This window comes from Podarcis muralis, chromosome 7, assembly GCF_964188315.1.
Source record: "Podarcis muralis chromosome 7, rPodMur119.hap1.1, whole genome shotgun sequence".
NCBI lineage: Eukaryota > Metazoa > Chordata > Lepidosauria > Squamata > Lacertidae > Podarcis > Podarcis muralis.
The window spans coordinates 81,414,121-81,437,712 of NC_135661.1; the positions used below are offsets into that span (position 1 = coordinate 81,414,121).

Sequence of the window (23,592 nt, forward strand, 5' to 3'; positions counted from 1 at the left end):
GGGTGAGGGCTAGCTGAAGGCAGAATGAGGTTGGTAGTGCAGTACCCCATTAGCCTTACTGGACTAGCTTCTCTACTCTCAACTGGTAGATACTCTCCAAGATGTCAGGCACATCAAGGTCTCTCTAAGCATTGCTCGCCACCTGATCCCTTTTCGCAGGTGATGCTGGGGACCTTCTGCATGCAAGCCATGATACTCTCGCTATTGTTGTTGTTGGCATTCGTCTCAAGAGAGACAGCAGCAGCAAAATGACCTCCCCGGGGCGCACGTGGGCAGTGTGTATTGGGGTCCAGGACCGCCTAGACGACAAGACCCTGCTTCACGGCCTCACTGATGTGGTCCAAAGGAAGGCAGAGCATTTGGCACCAGTTTGGCTGCAGGAGGTGTCAGAAGGAGGTGCACAAGGCACCATACAACCATCGTAGGGACTCCACTCCAATTTTGTGTAGGGTTTACTCCTTAGCCTTTTCTTCTTCTGAATATATTCCGCAAGGCAGTGGAGGTTTAGAGTCACAAGTTTTCCTTTTCTTAGATGGGCTATCTTCCCAGGTTGAAGAGTCCCACCGGCCCCTCACTTCCCTCTACAGCACGTGTAGAAACAGCCTTCCTGTCCATTGGACCCAATATTGGTCTCATCCACTCAATCCACCAGAGCCTGCCTTTGCATGCAGATGAAGTACCTAACCAAGGTTTGAGCCCATCAGCTACTCTCGTCCTGCTTAGCCGGCCAGTCGAAGTCACTCAGAGGGTGTGGCTGCTGTCGCATGTAGACAGCTTCAAGGAGCAACAGATGAGAGTTGATTCTTTCACTATAAGATCACATCTACACCATGCATTTAAAATGCAGGTCTACCCCCCCCCAACAAACCTAGACAGTATCTTAAAAAGCAGAGACATCACCTTGCCAACAAAGGTCCGTATAGTTAAAGCTATGGTTTTGCCAGTAGTGATGTATGGAAATGAGAGCTGGACCATAAAGAAGGCTGATCGCTGAAGAATTGATGCTTTTGAATTATGGTGCTGGAGAAGACTCTTGAGAGTCCCATGGACTGCAAGAAGATCAAACCTATCCATTCTGAAGGAAATCAGCCCTGAGTGCTCAGTGGAAGGACAGATCCTGAAGCTGAGGCTCCAATACTTTGGCCACCTCATGAGAAGAGAAGACTCCCTGGAAAAGACCCTGATATTAGGAAAGATAGAGGGCACAAGGAGAAGGGGACGACGGAGGACGAGATGGTGGGACAGTGTTCTCGAAGCTACCAGCATGAGTTTGACCAAACTGCGGGGGGCAGTGGAAGACAGGAGTGCCTGGCGTGCTCTGGTTCATGAGTTCAAGAAGAGTCGGACACGACAAAATGACTAAACAACAACACCCTCCCAAAAAATCCTGAGGATTGTAGTTTGTTAAGGATGCTAAGATTTGTAACTTTATGAGGGGTGAACTAGGATTCGTTGGGAAAAAGAGCTGTGCTTTAGATGTCTGGTGTATGTGAGAGCTAAGCTACAGCCTCTCTCTTTCCCTACACCATTGAATAAACACAGAAGGCTTTAAAACATCTGGAACTAAGGTCATGGCTTCATGCATGCTTGAGATCTGCCGACAGAAGGGCTGCCTACTGCTAAAGAGGCCCCAAAGGCAATACTATTAACAGTGGTTTGATCTACACAGCACTTCTTTTGTTACCATCCTGTGAGAAGCTTCATCTGATCTCTGCAGATCAAGCTATTGTTAAAAGCACAAAGAACACAACCCATTTCTCCCTGATCAGCTGGCAACCCTAAACAAGAGATTAGGAGGTAGCTTAGGGTTCCAGTCAGAATTGCTGCGTGCATCCGGTTTTCCCGTTTGCTCACCAAATGTCCCCTGGAGCAGGGATTATTGCCAAGTCTTGGGGGCTGGTGGGCACAGTGGCGTAGCGTGGGGGGTGCAGGGGGGGCCGGCCGCACCGGCCGCAACATCTGGGGTTAGGGGAAATCCACAGGTTAGGGGGCGCAAATCCACGGGTTAGGGGGCGCAAATTACTTGCCTTGCCCCGGGTGCTGACAACCCATGCTACGCCACGCCACTGGGTGGGCACACTTGGAATTTTGAGAAAGTTCCATGGGAACCAGTCATACAAAATGGCTGCTTTGGGGATGTAACATAACAAAATGGCTGCCACAGCCAGAAGAGCAGAAAAATAGACAGTGCCTGGCTCCGCCATCTATGAGGGAAAAGGCACCTACACCAGCCACCATCATGCTCAGTCACAGACAGAAGCTCTTTGCATAACTCTTGTTCATAACAAAGCTGGGTGTCCAATCCTGGTATCCAATTAAATGTAGGCATTAAACGAGAGGCCATATTCAATGCAGGAGGGGCTGAGCCACTGTCTAAAGAGGAAATGAGGAGAAAGAGCAAGCATTCTCTTATGCAGTATGGATTTTTGAGGGGATATTTACAGAGACCTTTCACCAGTAGCATAGCACTCATGGGCACCATGTTGGCAATCCATGCCTTATGGTGACTGTTGTATGGAAGAGATAGACATATATGATGACATGTAGTGCTTGTGACAGTAGAAGGGCAAATGAGGATATTATTATAGGTCTTTTGGGGGTGGGGGTCAGTTTGAATGATACCTGTGGATCAGTGGCATAGCGTGGGGGGTGCAGGGGGGGCCGGCCGCACCGGGCGCAACATCTGGGGTTAGGGCAAATCCACAGGTTAGGGGGCGCAAATCCACGGGTTAGGGGGCGCAAATCCATGGGTTAGGGGGCGCAAATTACTTGCCTTGCCCCGGGTGCTGACAACCCACGCTACGCCACTGCTGTGGATCCCTTCCAAACCTGTGATCCTGTATCTGTGAGGTTAGCATCTCTAAAAGGAAACCAGACAAGCTGTTCCTTTTGTGAAGGTGATGGCCTTAGCCAGCCAGTTAAGTACCCTCATTTACATGTCCAAATAAAATGCTCTGGTGCCTTTGCAAAAAATGGACTGACTTTTTCTCACCTGACCGATGCCACATTGTCTTAGGATAGAGAACAAGAGGCCAATCCCTAAATAAAGATGATACAGTCTCCACTGGCCTTCATTCCAAGGAAACCACACTCTGGGTAACCGCAGGAGCCCCTAGAGTTTCTCGCCGCTGGGAGATTAGAGTTGTGTGCAACAATATATTTGAGAGGGTTCTGGAAAGTAGGGTGTTCGAGGGAGCAGGGAATCAGTATTTTGGGCAGCCCTGTTGGCAGATGAACAAAAGAAAAAGGCAATCAGGAGTTCTGCCCCTCTAGAGACTGGCCTTGCGACCTTGTGCGAAGATCCTTATAGGATCATTACCCTCTCTTTCCCACAGAGCACTGAAGGTTAATTAGTTAATGGCTTTGGGCCTTCTTAGAAATCCTGAGTGCCATTCTCACACCCGCCGTCGGCAGACCCTGTAACTAATACTCCTGCAGGGGTTAAGTATTCATCGGGGCGAATTCTGTTCCATGCTCTCGCATTCTGAAATCCTCCGGGCAGCATCGTCTACGTGGCTGATGACATCTCTAAAGCCGGCCTGAGCTTGCAGAGAACGCCAGAGTTCCCCTTCAGAGCAGAGAATGACCTTATGCTTGGCAGAATGAGGAGTGTCGGCAAAAAATGATGTGTGCTTTGCTAGGCAGCTTCAGTGAGCTATGCATAAATGTATCCGTTCATAAATATTTATTCATTAATATAAAATATTCACGGCAAAAGCTTCAGTGTTTGAATTATTTCATGCATTGACCACATGATGCTGTGTTTATGCTTTGAGGGTTTTTTTAATGGACTTGAAATCAATAGAGATACAGTGGTGCCCCGCAAGACGAACGCCTCGCAAGACGGAAAACCCGCTAGACGAAAGGGTTTTCCGTTTTGGAGGCGCTTCGCAAAACGAATTTCCCTATGGGGTTGCTTCGCAAGACGAAAAAATCTTGCGCGTCCCCGCGGGTTTTTCCCGCTCCCCCCCCTTTTCCTAAGCCGCTAAGCCGCCTATCAGCTGTTCCGCTGATAACCCGCTTAACAGCTGATCGCGAAAAGCCGCTAGACCACTGTAGCGCTAATCCGCTAAGCTGTCAATGGGCTAGCTTCACAAGACGAAAAAACCGCTAGACGAAGAGAATCGCGGAACGGATTCTTTTCGTCTTGCGAGGCACCACTGTCCAGTCATACCTCGGGTTGAAGTAGCTTCGGGATAAGTATTTTTGGGGTTACACGCTGCGGCGAACCGGAAGTAACGGAGCACGTTACTTCCAGGTTTCACCGCTCACACATGCGCAGACGGTCCAAATGACGTCACGGGCATGCACAGAAGCGGCAAATTGCGACCCACGCACACGTGGGTTGCGTTCGCAGGTCGGGTTCGCTTCTGGATGCGAACGGGGCTCTGGAACAGATCCCGTTCGCATCCAGAGGTACCACTGTATATAAAAGTGGGGCCTTCAAGAAAATGTTGCAAGGTTGCGAACTCCTGTTCACTATGCCAGCTGTACCATGCTTTCGTGGTATAGCTGGGAAGTGTTTGATGTATGGGGTTGCTTTTAACTGTTTTAACATGGGGCTGTTTTTAGTGTTGATGTTTTCATTGTGAAAGCACTTCAATGTATTTTGTAGGAAGTAATTAATAAATGAATTAATTATAATAAATAATGCGGAGGAGCATTCTGAACCAGAGTATACCCCCCCCGCAACAACTTCAAGTGGTGCAGTCCTTTCTGCCACTACCACATTCTACTGCTCAAACCTCTCACACATGCAGAGAAGGCTGCTATTTCAGTGATGGCAAAATGTGCCTTTTACCAGCTTTCATGGATAGAGAACTTTCTGGGTGTTGGCCTTGAACATATAACACCCTCCAACATTTATCTGATGAAAATAGGGACGTCCTATATAATACTAATACTAATAATTTTATTATTTGTACCCCACCCATCTGACTGGGTTGCCGCAGCCATTGTGGGAGTCTTCCGCCACATATGGTATAAAAACATAATAAAACATTAAACATTGAAAAAACTTCCCTAGACAGGGCTGCTTTTGGGTGTCTTCTAAAGGTTGTATCCCCTTGGCTCGGGGATGTTGCATAACTCCATACCCTCCAAAATTTCTCCGATGAAAACAAATAGGGATGTCCTAAGGGAAAAGCAAGACATTCTGGGATCAAATCAGAAACTGGGGCGGCTTCTGTAGATCCGGGACTGTTCCTGGAAAATAGGGGCACTTGGAGGCTCTGCCCATTTTGTATCTTCTTCTTACAAATATATGCATTTTTAAATGTACACTTTAAAGCACCTTGTGAGCGCATCTTTGTACCCATTCCTTGTCAGGGGAACTGCACTGTGAAATTTGGAGAAGTGCAAATGGGGTGTTTTGCTAGTAAAGAGGGAAAAAGAGGAAGTGATGATAATGGAAAACAGAAGCTGTCTCACACCATGCTATCTCTCCTTCAAGAAAGCCTCAAAGGAGTTCCTGGTAAAAAGAAGGCACATTTTTCATATGTTGTGGACATATAAAGCAGTAAAAGAATTTTGGGAAATGATTTATAATGAGTTGAAAAAAATGTTTAAAGTAACTTTTTCCCTAAAAAAACCCTAAAAAAAACCAAAACCTGAACCTTTTCTTTTAGGAATTCTAGCTACTGAAATCCTAAGGGAGCAGAAAAGACTATTTATGCATGCAACCAAGGCTGCACGGATGTTATTGGCCCACAGATGGAAAGAAGATAAAGTCCCTACCAGAGAAGAACGGCAGATTAAGTTGATGGATTATGCCAAATTGGCAAAAATGACCGGAAGAAACCAGGAAGACCAGAATTTTAATAAGCAATGGGAGAAATTTATAATTTATTTTAAAAAACATTGTAAACAGTTAAAATTGTTAGTAGGACTGGAATAACACTTGTAGTTTAATGGTGAATTTGGGATATAACGGAGATGTAAAAGATTTGGATTATCGTAAAAGATGCAGGACGAAATGATTAACAACAAGACCCACAAAGAGGAGGAGGGAAGTCTGAGAGATCCTTTGGAATCTTGTCTTTATGTTGTATATGGATATGTGATTGTAAAACTTTGGTCTGAAAACCAAAAAACATTTTCTAAACAACAACAACAGAGTTCCAGGTAAACTAGCATTTCAGACTAGTCACCTTCCTACCCCACCTTGAAGGCTGATTCCACCACGGGTTTGCCTTCGTTATCAAACCAATAAATGCTTTCCTCCTTTTCCTCTGAGTGCCCTCCCTTTAAAGCCACTCGCATTTTAGCCCAGAACAGCTTCTGAGCCTCGGGTTCTGCGGGCCAAGAAATATAGGTCTTCTTTAGCATCACTTTCCGCATCCGGTGATAGGCAGAGAGCTCCCGCTCTGGGATGTCCTCCAGGAAAACAGGGATAAGGACATCCTTGAGTTCATCAAAGAGCCGGTAGCTGGCCAGCTGTATCTCCATGGAGCACCACTCGCTTCGCAGGTACCTCCGGCTAATCACGCAGATGGTATGCCGACTGTTGTGGATGCTGTCGACTATATTGTCTATAATATATTTCCCGGGCTGGAAGTCCCGGTGGTGGAGGCAGAGACGGAAGACGGGATCCCCTCCTTTTTCGAGACTGGGCACCAAGTGCTCCAGCACCCAGCTCTCGTCGGTGGAGTTGTAGGAGACGAAGGCATCAAATTTGTAGTGGTTGTCCTTGCCGTGCCTCCAGTGATCACTGACCCATGCCCGAAGGACGTAGAAGTGGTATTTCAGGCGCCAGTAGGTGCGGTGGTAGAGGAACGGCAGCGCCATGTGCAGCAAGAGAGCCGGGAAGGTGAAAAAGAACAGGTACACGCCCACATCTTGGAAGCAGACATGGGTATCAAAGCTATAGACATAGCTATTAGGCTGCCCAGAATTGCAGGAGTAGTTGTACAGGTAAACCACCTGCACCTGGCTGTTATTCAGCCACAACTGGAACCAAATGTTATCGCAGGTGCAAGACAAGGGGCACTTGCGTAGGTCCAGGTTTCTCAGGGAGGTCAGCTTTTCCATCACGCTGCTATTGATCGTCTGAAGCTCGTTCTTCCCCATTTGCAGGACACGCAGCCTGCTGAGGTTGCCGAAGACCTCCAGGGTCAACGTGCGGAGGCCAGCGTTCTCCAGGTTCAGACTAGTCAAGTTTCTAAGGTTCTTGAATATGCCAGGTGGAAGGTTCCCCATGCCGTTACTGCTATCAGCCAGGCTTAGATACCTCAGCTGCCCTAGGTCATCAAAGACATCAGGTGCAATGGAGAGAATTTTGTTTTCTGACAGGTAGAGATAGAGCAAGGACCTCAGGCCCTGGAAGAACTTGGCAGGGATGATTTTCAAGCCATAAGGTTGCTGTCCTTGGAGCTTGAGGTCATAGAGCTTGTGCAGGTTCAAGAAGGGAGGCTGGCTGTGTTGCTTCATGCTGATGTAGTTTATCTTGTTGGCTTTCAGGTCCAGAACCTGGAGAGTGCTCTGCACGGGTTTAAAAAACCAGTGACTAATGTATTCTATATGATTGCCGTCCAGATAGAGATTAGAGAGATTCCTCAGTCCCTCAAACGATGTGTTGGTTAATCTACGGATGTTGTTCCCCCCTAGGTCTAAAATATAAAGGCTCCCAAGGTTCTTGAAGACACCGGGGAAGAGGACAGAAACATGGTTGTTTCGGAGATTGAGGGTCTTGAGGCTCTTCAAGTCGTCAAAACTAGTTACGTAGAGATCTGTTAGAAGGTTGTTATCCAAGCGCAGCTCCCGGAGGTGTTGCAATCCTTTCAAGGCATTTCTGTCCAGGACGGCAATGCTGTTGATATTGAGGTGGAGTGTCTCCAGGTTAGGGGCATAGCAGAATGCCTGAGCAGATACCGAAAGGATACGATTGAAGCGGAAAGAGATGGTTGTCAGCTCATTTAAGGGAGAGGTCTTAGAGCAGGACTTTAATTTGTCCAGCAAGTTGTGTTCCACAATCAAAGTCTTCAGCTGGTTTTGTACCACCCAACCCATCTTCTCCCTTACACATCCCAGTGACCTGAGACGGTTCCTTGAAAGGTCCAGCAGCAGGATGGGAGGGCATGCCCCAAAGGCGCCGCTATTCACATTCCTGATGTTGTTGCTCTGAAGATGGAGAGACAAGGAATGATTGGATGCATTGAGATGCTCACACAACTTGGACAGCTGATAGGATTGACTTAAACGCAACCCAGAGTAATTTAGGGTCCAAGGCCGCAAGTCAGAAACTTTTAAGACCCGGAAAATGTCTAGGTCATTCCCCATCAGCTCCAGTCTGCTGAGGTTTCGGAGGTGGACCATGGCAAAAGAAGATGCATTGGAGATCCTGTTGTAAGAAAGGTCCAGTTTTTTTACATTTCTCAGGAACTCTGGTTCCTTAACGTCCACCCTATGCAGGGAATTGTTACATAGCAGGAGAGTAGACAAGGAAGTGGGCAGCCTTGGTTCAGACTCCAGGGAGGTCAGGTTATTGTTACACAGATTCAGCACCGTCAGGCTTGTCAGTCTCACTAAGCTCAGAACTACTTCTTCAAAGTTCTCCAACTTGTTGAAATGGAGCTGCAGCGCCAGGAGGTTCTGAAATGGACGAAATGTATCCTCTTGGATTTTGCTCAATTGGTTATGGTGCAAGATGAGGGAGGTGAGGTTTGGCAAACCCAGGAAGACATCTTTGGATAGATTCACAAGGCTGTTGCAGGAAAGGTTGAGGGTCTTCAAGTCTGTGAGGTTCTCGAAGGCCCCACCTTCTATCACCTCCATTTTGTTGAAGCTCAGTTGCAGGTCCTTCAGCTTTGGGAGGTGTTGGAAGCTCCCGTAAGGCAAGAACCAAATGAAATTATGGGATGCATTGACCACTGTGGCATTGTTGGGAAGGTCCTTCACGGCGCTGGAGATATCTTTCAGGAAGCGCTGCATGCACTTGAAATAACCTGGATCCCACTCGGAATGGTAGCAGTTCCTGAAACCGTAAGCAGCTGCCCATTGGGTGTGAAGTAGAATGAAAACCAGGAAAGGAAGCAGGAGACCCATTCGGCCCATCTCTGATTTGGGATGCTCAGCCTTGGGTCACCAGAAAAACCTGGAACCAAAGAACATTAACTATGAGACTTCTATGAACTTCTGTGAAAGACAATGTGAGAGTTTGAAAGTTAGGAGTATTACCGTATTTTTCGCTCCATAAGACGCATCTAGTTTTTGGAGGGGGAAAACAAGAAAAAACATATTTTGAATCCCAGAAGCCAGAACAGCAAGAGGGATTGCTGTGCAGTGAAAGCAGCAATCCCTCTTGCTGTTCTGGCTTCTGGAATAGCTGCATAGCCTGCATTCGCTCCATAAGAATCACACACATTTCCCCTTACTTTTTAGGAAGGAAAAAGTGCGTCTTATAGAGCAAAAAATACGGTATTTGACATCTTTCCGCAGGGCCTGCAAGACAGAGCTGTTCCACCTGGCCTTTGGTTTGGACTCATTCTGACCCTTATGTTTCCCTCCCCTTATGGTCTTGATTCATCGGCTACTTTTAAAATGAGGCTGCATTTTAAATTGCATTTTAACCTGTATTTTAAATTGGTCTTTTTCCCCTATTATGTTTTTACTGTGATTTTATTGGTGTTAGCTGCCCTGAGCCCAGCTCTGGCCAGGGAGGGCAGGGTAGAAATAAAATTTATTATTATTATTATTATTAATCCATTTATGGATGTTTTTCGACGAGGCATCCTAAGGTGATTATAATTTAATAAGCAGTGACATATATAAAAATAGAATAAGTGTTTATGACAATATTTTATATACACACACAAACTATTCAAAACAAGAACAACCCATACATAAAACCAATACAAATCCAAGGCAGGCCCCAACTGGGATAACATCTCAATTTAGGATGTTTGCTGAAAGAGGGAAGCTTTTAGCAAGTCCTGACAATGGACAAAGGCATATCAGGAGCTCTGCATAAAATGCACCAATCAAGCCCCCAGCACCTTTTACTGTATAGGGCTGTCATCTGATTAAGGGAATCTTAGGTGATTCATCGTTGGAATTCGTTGTACGAATTGTAGTTGATTCATTCCTTAATCTATCAATTAAATCTCCATTTGAGTAAAAACAGTACCATGGTTCTGAAGCAAGACATGCTTTCTTTCTTTTTAGATGATGTACGCATGTGTCCTGTCAAGATTGATCTAAGATGAGGCATTTCCTCCTACAGGAGAAGGAAAAGATGGCATGCCTCATTTCAAATACCGTAGTCCTTTTTCATTCAATTTACGTTTCTAGCATTACTGAGGATATGGGATGGGCTGAATGAAGATGGTTTAGATGAAGAATTGATTTGGTATATTTATTCTATATTTATTGTTAGGTGCCAGGATGCTTATCGCAGGAAAATGAAAATATTTAGAGGAATGAAAGAAAGATTTATGGTATAGTCAAGTTGGTAGATAGTTACTGCTGAAAAAGTAACTAAGAAATTAAGGTATTACTAAACGACAATCAAAAAATTGTCAACAATGTGGCAAAATTTTATTTAGAGTTTGGAGTTTAGAGTTTGGATTTGATATCGCGCTTTATCACTACCCTAAGGAGTCTCTAAGCGGCTAACAATCTCCTTTCCCTTCCTCCCCCACAACAAACACTCTGATTTTATATATTAATGATGACAATTGTGTTAAATTGCCTCTTGTGAAATATGCTACTATTTGGAATTCTTATTAACTTTTCAGCTTTGAGTGAGGATATAAAACCTTGAGGACAGTACCCTGATATATCTAAATAAAACATTTTTTTTATTTTAAAATGTTACTAACCCACCCAACAACATTGCTTCCCCAGAAAATGAGAATGAAACAACCCAAATTTCTACGTTGTGTGTGTTTAATTCTAGTTTTCATTCAAATGCTTTCGCCTCGCCTAAGGCACGGACCACCCCTGGAGCCACTGGAACACCCCCCCCCAAAAAATTGGTGACTTTTGCTATATAAAGGTAAAGGGACCCCTGACCATTAGGTCCAGTCATGGCCGACTCTGGGGTTGCGGCGCTCATCTCGCTTTACTGGCCGAGGGAGTTGGCATACAGTTTCCAGGTCATGTGGCCAGCATGACTAAGCCGCTTCTGGCGAACCAGAGCAGCGCACGGAAGCGCCGTTTACCTTCCCGCCGGAGTGGTACCTATTTATCTACTTGCACCTTGATGTGCTTTCGAACTGCTAGGTTGGCAGGAGCAGGGACCGAGCAACGGGAGCTCACCCCATCGCAGGGATGCGAACCGTCGACCTTCTGATCAGCAAGCCCTAGGCTCTGTGGTTTAACCCATATATATTGGCATTTATTTGCATGGGGGGGGGCGACAGGTTAGTGCTCCTCGCCCCTGACTTTTTAATGGACTTCTATTCTTTTACTTCTGCCACCAACCACAGCTCATTCTCCAGCCCCAAGAAGGAAGGAAGAGGCGGCGTGATCGGAGAATGTCACCAGTGCAAAATTAGAGCTTTGGGGTGCTCTGCAGCTGCTAAGCTGGGAAAAGCAGAACCTTTTAAGTGAGAAGAGGCCCCTCCATTCCTCTCCCCCACCCCATCCGGACCTATTAGAACTGTGTTTGTTGCCTGAGGAGGAAGTGAGAAGGTCTGGTGCAGCAACAACAGTGGTGCTATTTTTCATGAAAAAGAGGTGCCAGAACTCACTATGAATGCCTCCCTTGTTCTCTTGTAATGGCAATGGCGCCCACCTGAGAGGTGTCAGAATTGAGTTCCAGTGAGTTCCGGCTGGGGGGGAAAGCCCTGCATATTTCTCTTCTCGGCTTTATTTTAGAATAGGAAGATCCCTGATCTTTGTGCTCCTTTTCAAACACCACCACTACTCTGTTGGGAAGGTAGCATCATACAGTCCAAGGAAGCACAGGTCATGCATTTTTATCTTTTATTTCTACTGTGTATTAGGTTCCCCCCCCAAAAAAAAACTTTATAAGCAAGCATTGCAACAATGCTTTATAAAAACGATAGGGTAAGTCAACATGTGTTATATTGGGGGAGGGTCAGTCTGAACGGAATCCCATGCACCTTCCAGACCTGTGATCTGGGGCAGGGGGACCACGTAGAATGTATGAAAGCAAGCTAGCCAAACCAGCTCATTTGTCTGGATAGTGCACTTGTCTGGCAAGTTAAGCACCACAATTAGCATAACCAAGTAAGTTGCTCTGTGCTGTAAAACAAATGCCATCAGGCATGGGTAGGCAAATTAAGGCCCGGGGGCCGGATCCGGCCCAATCGCCTTCTAAATCCGGCCCACGGATGGTCCGGGAATCAGCGTGTTTTTACACGAGTAGAATGTGTCCTTTTATTTAAAGTGCATCTCTGGGTTATTTGTGGGGCCTGCCTGGTGTTTTTACATGAGAAGAATGTGTGCTTTTATTTAAAATGCTTCTCCGGGTTATTTGTGTGGCATAGGAATTCGTTCATTTTTTCCCTTCAAAATACAGTCTGGCCCCCGCAAGGTCTGAGGGACAGTGGACTGGCCCCCTGCTGCAAAGGTTTGCTGACCCCTTCCATAAGGGGTTGGGCTTAGGACTCGATCCCTCCCAGTTCCAGTGCTTTTTTCTGAAAAAAAATATGTTTAGGGGGATACTCTCATTTTCCTACTCATATTGAAATACTGCCCCTCAAGGAGGCCAAATGTAGATTCACAAAATGTTTAGGGGTATGCGTACCCCTGCATCCCCCCCAGAAAAAAAGCACCACCCAGTTCCATTTTATGAAATTGCCTTAAAACTTAATTAGGTTATTTATTGGTCCATCTAGCACAGAATCTACCCTGACCAGCAGGAACTGTACAGTGGGGAGCAGCGAATGACCCCCCCTCACATTTTCTGGGAGCTGTTGTTTGGTAAGGGTGCTGGGAGCTATTATGACAGGGTGGTCCAACTCTGTGCAGCCCAACCCTGAGGCCTTTTTTGGCAGCCTTCAGCAGCGTTTGACACACCCACCGACCTATCGCAGGCCGCATGCTGCCTTCCCAAAACTGGGTAAGCAAGCCACTAGGCTTTGGAAAGAAGGTATGAGGCCTCTGACAAAGGGACGCAGGTGGCGCTGTGGGTTAAACCACAGAGCCTAGGACTTGCCGATCAGATGGTTGGCGGTTCGAATCCCCGCGACGGGGTGAACTCCTGTTTCTTGGTCCCTGTTCCTGCCAACCTAGCAGTTCGAAAGCACAAAGTCCAAGCAGATAAATAGGTACTGCTCTGGCGGGAAGGTAAACAGTGTTTCCGTGCGCTGCTCTGGTTCGCCAGAAGAGGCTTAGTCATGCTGGCCACATGACCCAGAAGCTGTACGCTGGCTCCCTTGGCCTATAGAGGGAGATGAGCGCTGCAGCCCCAGAGTCGGTCACAACTGGACCTAATGGTCAGGGGTCCCTTTACCTTTACTTTACTATGAGTCCTCTGACAGGGTTCTAGAACCATTCCACCTCCTTTCCATGCCTCCTTCCCAAAACACAGCAACTCGCTTAGCCAGCTTTGGGAAGGCCCTGAAATCCTGCCACTATTTTGTGGCATTTTGGTTTGGTCCTAATGAAGGCATTGTCTTATTGTGGATTTTGGAGGTTTTAAAAAAATGTTCTGAAGACCTCCTGCATGCAAATATTGTATCCTACCACTAGGGATAGGCAAATCTGTCCATTATAGTTCCTGTCAGTTTCAATTCTCCAATTCCCCCCCCCCCTTTTTTTAAGGGCTCACAAACATTCATCAGCGAATTTCTCCTGGCATGAAATGTTTATATGAAATGTTTCCTGATATACACATTTTTTGCTAAGCGACTCCCCCTGATATCATGAGTTTTCATGTTATTTTCACTAATATATGCACAATTTTTAACGCACCATTTAAAATGCACAATTTACTTTTGATACGCGTTAGCTGGACAGAGAACTTCATTGCAAAATTCAGAGAAGTGCAAATTTAGAAGTGCAGCTGCGCTTTGGTTCACATATTTTTCCCCAGAAAGTGCACATTAGGTAGGTTTGCCTTTAAATATAAACTGAATTGAATTTCTGTTCTATCCCTACCTGGGAGTAAGTCCCAGTTAACTTAGCTGGGCTTTAAATGCATGGTGTACATTTTGAGTAGTAGTCCTCTTCATCTATTTGTTGTGGTTACATTTTAGTATTTCAAAATAATTGTGGCAATGCAGTCACCTCCCCCTTTTGAAGCGAATAGACTGCATGCACACCTAGTATACACAGTTGGAATCAACGGGATGCAACTCATCTGCCCCTGTAGATTGACATACAGTGGTACCTTGGTTCTCAAACTTAATTCTTTCCGGGACTCCCAAAACAGTGTGAAAACCAAGGCACAGCTTCTGATTGGCTGCAGGAGCTTCCTGCACTCAGTCGGAAGCTGCGGAAGCCGCGTCAGACGTTTGGCTTCCGGAAAATGTTCGCAAACCGGAACACTTCCGGGTTTGTGGCGTTCAGGAGCCGATTTGTTCGGGAGCCAAGCTGTTTTAGTACCAAGGTACCACTGTCCCTGCATGGGAAGGGCAGATAAAGAGTAACCTCCAATTTCCCTGGGGGCCGCGGGTGGCGCTGTGGGTAAAAGCCTCAGCGCCTAGGGCTTGCCGATCGAAAGGTCGGCGGTTCGAATCCCCGCGGCGGGGTGCGCTCCCGTTGCTCGGTCCCAGCGCCTGCCAACCTAGCAGTTCAAAAGCACCCCCGGGTGCAAGTAGATAAATAGGGACCGCTTACTAGCGGGAAGGTAAACGGCGTTTCCGTGTGCTGCGCTGGCTCGCCAGATGCAGCTTGTCACGCTGGCCACGTGACCTGGAAGTGTCTCCGGACAGCGCTGGCCCCCGGCCTCTTAAGTGAGATGGGCGCACAACCCTAGAGTCTGTCAAGACTGGCCCGTACGGGCAGGGGTACTTTTACCTTTACCTTTACCAATTTCCCTAGACTTGTCCTTCTTGTGCTGACCCTTTGATCTTCCTTCCACATTAGACCAATGCTCTTAGGGTTGCTAACCTCATTTCCCCTCCAAATGCAAACCAAATTAAACTTATCTCCCCTGACCTACTTACTCCAGAGCTACGTGGCCCCCTCTTATATGAAAGCCTATAAAGTTGATCCTGGCTGGGGTTAGATTGCAGTGCTGGATTTACATATAAGCTAAACAAGCTATAGCTTAGGGCCCTAAGAGAGTGGGGCCCTCCAAAAAAATTAAAGGAAAAAAAGCCTGGATGTACATTTCCAAAATATAAGATAAAAAACCAATAAAATAAAAGCTACATACAGCACCAGTGTTTTGTGTTGTGTAGGCTCCTATTTGTTATGTGCAAATGACTTTAGATACTTATTAGGTCCATAAATTACCATATAACATATATTCAACACAAAAAAAGCAACAATTTGTTATTGACAAAGGGCAGCTGGACATATAAAGGGCCCCATTACCTTCAGTAGCTTAGGGCCTCATCAAACCTAATTCCAGCCCTGTATATAAAGTTGCGCATATATATATATATATATATGGAAAGCATATAAAGTTGATGCTGATTAGATTGCAAGAGTGGCTCATTTCTCTCACTCCAACGACAGTGAGCAAAATGTGACGTAAAAATCCCATTACATACTGCCTACAATTTTTAAATTCCACGGTGGGAAATTATTCCCAGGAATATTTATAGGATCCTATAAATACACACAACACAAGCAAGACTTGGGAAGTTCCTACCTGATTCCGCCAGCGATTTAGAGATTCATATTCTCCTTGGCACCGGTGCAGCTAGTTCTGCTTTCAGACAGTCACTGATCTATATGAGTTGCTCTCTTTCTTTCTAACTTGTTTGAGAGAGTTGGGTGTTGCATGATTTAAATTTAAGGGGGAAGTGAGCTGGGCTGTCGTCTTTCAGTTTTGTTTCTGACAGATGGAAACATTGTGTTCTCCTTTTACGGTGACGGGTGACTGGAGGAAGGTGACAAAAGAGGGCACCTGGGCCTGGGTGGCAAGGGAGCAGGGCACAGCAGTGGATCGGGACAATATTCTACTTGAAAATAGGGATATTCCATTGCCATGCCAGCTGGGGTTCTTGGCAGTTGTCACCTGACTTCTCCTGCAAGCAGAGCAATGAAAAAGTGTTCCCAAGCTGATCAGTTAAAGAGTGCTTTCACCAACCCTATATCCCCCACATACTTAGGGATTAGAAGCTTGAAAAAATGAGGAATAATAATAATAATAATAATAATAATAATAATAATAATAATAATTTATTATTTGTACCCTGCCCATCTGGCTGGGTTTCCCCAGCCACTCTGGGCGGCTTCCATAGAAACCAAAAATATCATACATTATAAACTTCCCTGAACAGGGCTGCCTTAAGATGTCTTCTGAATGTCAGGTACTGTAGTTGTTTATCGTTTTGACATCTGATGGGAGGGCGTTCCACAGGGCGGGTGCCACCACTGAGAAGGCCCTCTGCCTGGTTCCCTGTAGCTTTGCTTCTCGCAATGAGGGAACCGCCAGAAGGTCCTCAGCACTGGACCTCAGCGTCCGGGCAGAACGATGGGGGTGGAGACGCTCCTTCAGGTATACTGGGCCGAGGCCGTTTAGGGCTTTAAAGGTCAACACCAGCACTTTGAATTGTGCTCGAAAACGTACTGGGAGCCAATGTAGGTCTTTCAAGACTGGTGTTATGTGGTCTCGGCGGCCGCCCCCAGTCACCAGTCTAGCTGCCGCATTCTGGATTATGCCAGAAATCAATCAGATTTCTGATTATGGCAGATTATGCCAGAATACAATCAGAAATCAAGTCTATCTCCCTTCCTTCCTGAACTTAAGATTGGAAAAATGAAAAACTGAAACAAACAGATCCACTCATTCCTAGTGGTAAGGTAAAAAGGCAAAGGGACCCCTGACCATTAGGTCCAGTCATGGCCGACTCTGGGGTTGCGGCACTCATCTCGCTTTATTGGCCGAGGGAGCCGGCGTACAGCTTCCGGGTCATGTGGCCAGCATGACTAAGCCGCTTCTGGCGAACCAGAGCAGTGCACGGAAACACTGTTTACCTTCCCGCCGGAGCAGTACCTATTTATCTACTTGCACTTCGACGTGCTTTCGAACTGCTAGGTTGGCAGGAGCAGGGACCGAACCGCCAACCTTCTGATTGGCTAGTCCTAGGCTCTGTGGTTTAACCCACAGCGCCACCCGCGTCCCTCAGTGGTAAGGTAGCACAACTGAAATCTGGTTTTCGTGAACTATTATCACAACTCTTCTTAAAATCCATTGCTTCTACAAGTGGGATGGGTTTAAGATCTCCCAAGACCAGGTTTTCCTGCAAATTTCTGCTGCTCTCCCATTGTCTTAGCTCTTGCCTCTTTCAGCCCTGAAATAGCACCTTTCTCGTTCCACTCTTCTCAGAACAATACAATTACACGTCATAATTTGTGAGAGAAAGAATATATGCTTTTTCATTTAAAAAATGATAATAAATTGAATATTTTGGCCACATTCAACACTCTTTCTTGTTATAGTGGTTGTGCTTTTACTCAAGAGGAAACAATTCCATGCCCCTGAGTATTGCAGCTGGCCAGTGAGAGTGATCATATGACTCATTTTAAAACATGCTTTACATTTTGATTATTCAGCATAGCATAACCATTATAGTTTACAGCACAGATTCAATATTCACAAGTGCACAAGTGCTTTGGGTTTATTTATTTCACTGCAATCCCGCAGCTCCTCCAGATGTCCTGCGTTGATCATTCATCCTGATTTGCTTACGCAGAGGTTAGATTAAATCCAGTCTCTACTTGGCCTTTGTCCCGATTTCTTTGCGGGGTGTTTATGCAACAAGGGTGCATAAATCCTGATTTGCTTGAGGGTGTTTTTAGGTCTTCCCACAAATCATTGGCTTATTCTGCACTTCCCAACGCATTTCCCCATCGCCTTTCTAACTGCAAAAGTGACACTCCTTTTTTAAAAATGGATTTGTTGTGTTGGGGCAGGAGAAGGGAATCTTTTACTGCCTTCCTTTCTAGTTGTGGGTAGGTGGGGTCAGAGGCTAAAGTCAAAGGTGTGGAGCAATGCACATATATCGGTGACGGAATTGGGGCTTTCAAATTTCAGCAGTGCCCTGTGTGGTACCAATATTGACCCTCCCCCTCCGCCCGCCTCTCACCTTCTGTTCTACATCATTGTGGCGGTGACCCCTGCAGTGCCTTCTTGGCTTAGCACCCAGGGCAGGCAAACCTGTCATGCTCCCCTAAACGTGGCACTTCGTCAGGGCTAGGTTTAGGTTTGATGAGGCCCTCAGCTACTGAAGGTAATGGGGCCCTTTATATGTCCAGCTGTCCTTTGTCAACAAGAAATTGTTGCTGTTTTTGGTGTTGAATAGATGCTATATAGTAATTTAAGGACCTAATAGGTATCTAAAGCCATTTGCACATGTTGCCATGCAACCAGTCCATGCAGAATGTAAAGGTAATGGTAAAGGTAAAGGGACTCCTGACCATTACGTCCATTCGCAGACATCTCTGGGGTTGCGACACTCATCTCGCTTTATTGGCCAAGGGAGCTGGTGTACAGCTTCCGGGTCATGTGGCCAGCATGACTAAGCTGCTTCTGGCGAACCAGAGCAGCGCATGGAACGCCGTTTACCTCCCCGCCGCAGCGGTACCTATTTATCTACTTGCACTTTGACGTGCTTTTAAATTGCTAGGTTGGCAGGAGCAGGGACCGAGCAACGGGAGCTCACCCCGTCTCGGGGATTCAAACTGCCGACCTTCTGATCGGCAAGTCCTAGGCTCTGTGGTAAACCACAGTGCCACCCGCGTCCCATTTGCACATGTTGCCATGCAACTAGTCCATGCAAAATGTAGGCACCCTATATATAGAAATGAGCAAACCAGTGATATTTTAGGGAGCAGGCTAGCAGGCGGGGCCCATTACTTACACCATAGGAGCCTACACAACACAAAACACTGGTACTGTATATAGGTTCTATTTTATTCGTTTTTTTATCTTAGATTTTGGAATTGTACATCCAGTCCCCCCCCCCTTTACATTGGGGGGGGGCAAGAAAGTGGGGTCCTAAGCTATAGCATGTTTAGCTTATACTAGGTAAATCTGGCACTGTACTGCGTACATTCCATGTTTATATTTCTATACTCTCCATCCAGGTGAACAAGAAGCATCATCCGAGTTCAAGGAGATTATCAGAGTTCCAAGGAGCTCAAGGGAACTTTCTTCTGAGTAGATGTGAACATTGAACAGGGTTCTGAGGCATCGCAGATACGCCTGCAAAGCTTGTTTGTCTCGGCATGGTAGCAAGCATTAACAAATTAAGCATGCCCGCTGCGAGCATCAATGGCACAGTCTGTCACCTTCATCTCTCTCCGACAAGGTTTTTATTTTAGTGTGCTGTTGGACACGAAATGCAGAACAGCTGGAAAGGTGCTAATGTGCAGTTTGGGAAACAGGAGGGGGAGGCAATCAGACGTGTGTGTGTGTGTGTGTGTGTGTGTGTGTGTGTTTATTACAGGCAATGCCAGGGACAGCAGGGACGCAGGTTATATAAGGCTAGGGTGAGCTCATTTTCCATACTTAAAACAAACTCCCCAAACCATATTAAAACATCTTTTTGGCTTGTACTTCCTCTTCTTCATCTTCATCTGTGGGCAGGTGATGTTTTGTTGCATCCTTGTGAATAGCTTTAAGGCGCTCCTGTTTTTGTACCTGTTACACGTTTATTTTTATTTATTTCACAAAATTTATACATGTTTTTTAGTCGTGTCCAACTCTTCGTGACCCCATGGACCAGAGCACGCCAGGCACTCCTGTCTTCCACTGCCTCCCGCAGTTTGGTCAAACTCATGCTGGTAGCTTCGAGAACACTATCCAACCATCTCGTCCTCTGTCGTCTCTTTCTCCTTGTAAAACAAACAAACGAACAAACCTCAAGCAGTTTTCAGAAAGATAAAGACAATACAGTGGTACCTCGGGTTACATACGCTTCAGGTTACATACACTTCAGGTTACAGACTCCGCTAACCCAGAAATCGTGCTTCAGGTTAAGAACTTTGCTTCAGGATGAGAACAGAAATCGTGCTCCGGCGGCGCGGCAGCAGCAGGAGGCCCCATTAGCTAAAGTGGTGCTTCAGGTTAAGAACAGTTTCAGGTTAAGTACGGACCTCCGGAACGAATTAAGTACTTAACCCGAGGTACCACTGTAAATAGAATCAAGAAAAGGAAAATCACTACCCTACTTTAAAACACACGAAAGTTCAAATACTAAAACAGGTTAAGATTTCTTATGTATGTGAACCAAAAACGCCACATTGGCTATCACCTCTGGAAGTAATGTGTGTAAAGAATATAAATATGAGAAGTAACTGGGTAAGATATAATCAACTAATAATTAAAGAAGAGGGTAAATGGAAGGTCCGACCATACGAGCAGGTTAAAGAGTATGTTTACGACTGGTTACACCATCTCCAGGTGAACCAGATGTTTAGAAAAGATCTTAAAGAAAGAGGTTATGAAGAGAGGGAATCCAAGTTTCAGACAGAGATTATAAACAAAGAAGAGAAAATTGTTTCGAAAATGTATAGGATACTGTTAGACTGGAGTCTAGGAGATGAGGAGGTCAAATGTGTGATGATTCGCTGGGCACAAGACGTAGGGCACAGTATACTATTTGAAGACTGGGAGAGACTTTGGAAAGAAGGATTAAATTTCACGGCATGTACAATGATAAAGGAGAACGTATTGAAGATGTTCTATAGATGGTATTTAACACCTATGAAACTATCAAAGATGTACAAGGTGGATAACAAGTGCTGGAAATGTAGGGTTAGTGAGGGCTCTTTCCATCATATGTGGTGGGAGTGCGGAAAAGTGAAGCAGTTCTGGGAGAAAATTTATATAGAATTAAAGAAGATCTTAAAATATACGTTCTCAAAGAAGGCAGAACTCTTCTTATTAGGTATGTTAGGCCATGAGATAAAAAAAGAAGATTGTAAACTAGTGTACTATGCAGTTACAGCAGCAAGAGTAATGCTGGCCCAGATGTGGAAAAGACAGGAAACACCAACGGTAGAGGAGTGGAGATTTAAACTACTAGATTATATGGAAATGGACAGACTTACAGGCAAAGTAAGATACACAAGAGCCCAAAAATTTACCAAGGACTGGGGTAAATATGTAGATTATCTGGAACTTATCAGTCAAAGGAAAATAACGCTAAAGGGATTTAGAGATGCACTGTAATCGAGTATGGGTTATTGTTTGAACTTAATGGGAGTACAAACAAGGTATAAGAACGGTATATATCAGGAAAGATATATAAAAAAGCATAATGACAATATATACTAGGAAATGTGTAACTCAAAGTATCACTTCGAATGATTGTCGGGAAAGCTAAAGGAAGTCCGGAAAGCGATAATCCAACAAGGAGTAAATGTGAAAATTAAGTTTCTGTATATATACTTTCTATTTTTATTTTTTCTTTCTTTATTGGTGTATGATTGTGTAGTCTTATGTTTATGTGTTTATGTGTGTGTAGATATGTTTTCTGGCTATTTTTCTTTTTGAAGTAAGTAATAAAAATTAAATGGAAAAAAAAAAGATTTCTTATGTATGCAGTGACTGATTTCATAAATCAATATATTGGTTGATTGTGACAAAACGCCCCTCCAAGTGGTGGCAAAAAGATTAAAATGATTAAGTTATCAGTTAAAAACAACAACTATTTAAAACATTTAAAAATTGCTAAAATTGACAATAAGCTAAAGAGCAGACTGAAACACACGGCAACATTTTATATATCTGGTTGCGCTAGCCTAAACAAAAATGGCTTTAGAAGGAATACAGCGAAGGTGTCTGTTTGACATCAATAGGCAAGCATTGTGCACTCATTTCCCTCCTGGTCCCTCTTCCATGATCAATGAACAGCAGCACAAATGTTCTTAATGCTACTGAAAAGCTCTGGCTTCATCTTGAGAAACGCCCCTGCGAGGAGCCAGCCTTGCAATAACCCCTTGCCCTTACGCCAACCCTGCAAGCTCCTGCCACTGCCATTTATTAATCGCTTTCGGTCCTGCAAATGCACAGTAATAGAAAAGAAAAATCGTTTGCTTAGGATGCACATTGATTTCCCAATAACTTTGCCGTTTTTTTAAAAAAAAGATGGCGCACAGTGTGCTCCGCATATCAAGCTGTTGACACCTGCCTCTGAATCCTCCGTAAAAACAATTCATGGGACCCTTTCTCGTAGGTCACGGTGTGCTGCTTTCTCCCATGCGTCAACAGCTAAGTGGGTGCAAGAGGTTCAGCTAGCTATGGCTGAGGTTTCCTCTACAATCAAGCGGCCTATAAATTTTATGAAATAAGAAAAATAAATTACGTCATCAGATTGGGGGTGGGGAATCCACTCTTCTTAGTGAACTGGGGAAGTGGATATCTCTGGGTTTCCCGAGACTCCATCAGCTGATATGAGAATGTGACGATTCGAGGATGTGGCGAGTTTTGGAAAGTGATGTGGTATGTGCGCATGGGTGAGTGGGCTTTCATGTGGGCTAAGGTTGCCAGCAGACCAGAGAAAGTACTGTCCAGGTGCTATTTTTGCTTCCTGAACAGTTGTCAGAAGGCAGATTCTTCCAGGACTAGTTTTCATAACGCCCATGTGAATAGCAACAACCATTTTAATGCAATAATAATAATAATAATAATAATAATAATAATAATAATAATAATAATAATTGGTATTTGCTTTTGTGTGCACGCACACAAAAGCTCATACCAATAACTAACTTTGTTGGTCTCTAAGGTGCTACTGGAAGGAATTTTTTTATTTTATTTATTTTGTTTTGTTTTGTTTCGACTACAGCAGACCAACACGGCTACCTACCTGTAAGTAATAATAATAATAATAATAATAATAATAATAATAATAATAATAATAATAAAAGGTAGAATGGTTACATTGTTGCATGCATTGCAATCTCTGAGTGGCAAGAGATTCCAGGAGTGCCAGCACTTATCCAGGTTTTGTTTTTCTTGGAATGAAGAACTGTGTTGTTGTTGTTAATTGCCCACCTAAGCTGGGCTGCAACATCAAAACACAATATTCTTCTTCTTCTTCTTTGGCGATCCCTCGTAACTGAGTAAGATTGTCTTCCATAAACACGGTTTTAAGAATGAGTCTGTCAGTGACTGTGGAGGCCAGTTCTGGATCCACACGTCCTTCCACAGTGGGGACATTGGTTTCTGGATTTGCCAAGTGGCTTGAGCAAAGTGTCTGGGCCGTTCTAGCTTCTCCTGATTGCTTCGGCCACAGAACCTTTCAAACACTTCTCTGCACATCCGCAAGCAGAGGCAATGCTGCTTCTGAATGCCAGTTGGTGGGAGCCACAGGAGAGGAAAGTGCTGTTGCGATCAGGTCCTCTTCGTGGGCTTCCTGCCTGTACGTTTCCGAGCACAATTCAAAGTGTTGGTGTTGACCTTTCAAACCCTAAATGGCCTCGGCCCAGTATACCTGAAGGAGCGTCTCCACCCCCATCGTTCTGCCCGGACACTGAGGTCTAGCTCCAAGGGCCTTC

The 23,592-nt window shown here is 45.2% G+C and overlaps 1 protein-coding gene across 1 annotated transcript; it reads right to left on the reverse strand.

The window, feature by feature from the left end:
• Window positions 1-5,486: 5,486 nt before the first annotated feature.
• Window positions 5,487-15,818, reverse strand: LOC114603405 (uncharacterized). The gene is made up of 2 exons (XM_028742382.2): window positions 15,731-15,818; window positions 5,487-9,091 (listed from the first exon to the last, which is right to left on the reverse strand). Exon 2 carries the CDS (start codon window positions 9,049-9,051, stop codon window positions 6,154-6,156), a length of 2,898 nt encoding a protein of 965 aa, XP_028598215.2. The 5' UTR covers window positions 9,052-9,091; window positions 15,731-15,818; the 3' UTR covers window positions 5,487-6,153.
• Between the last annotated feature and the right edge of the window lie 7,774 nt (window positions 15,819-23,592).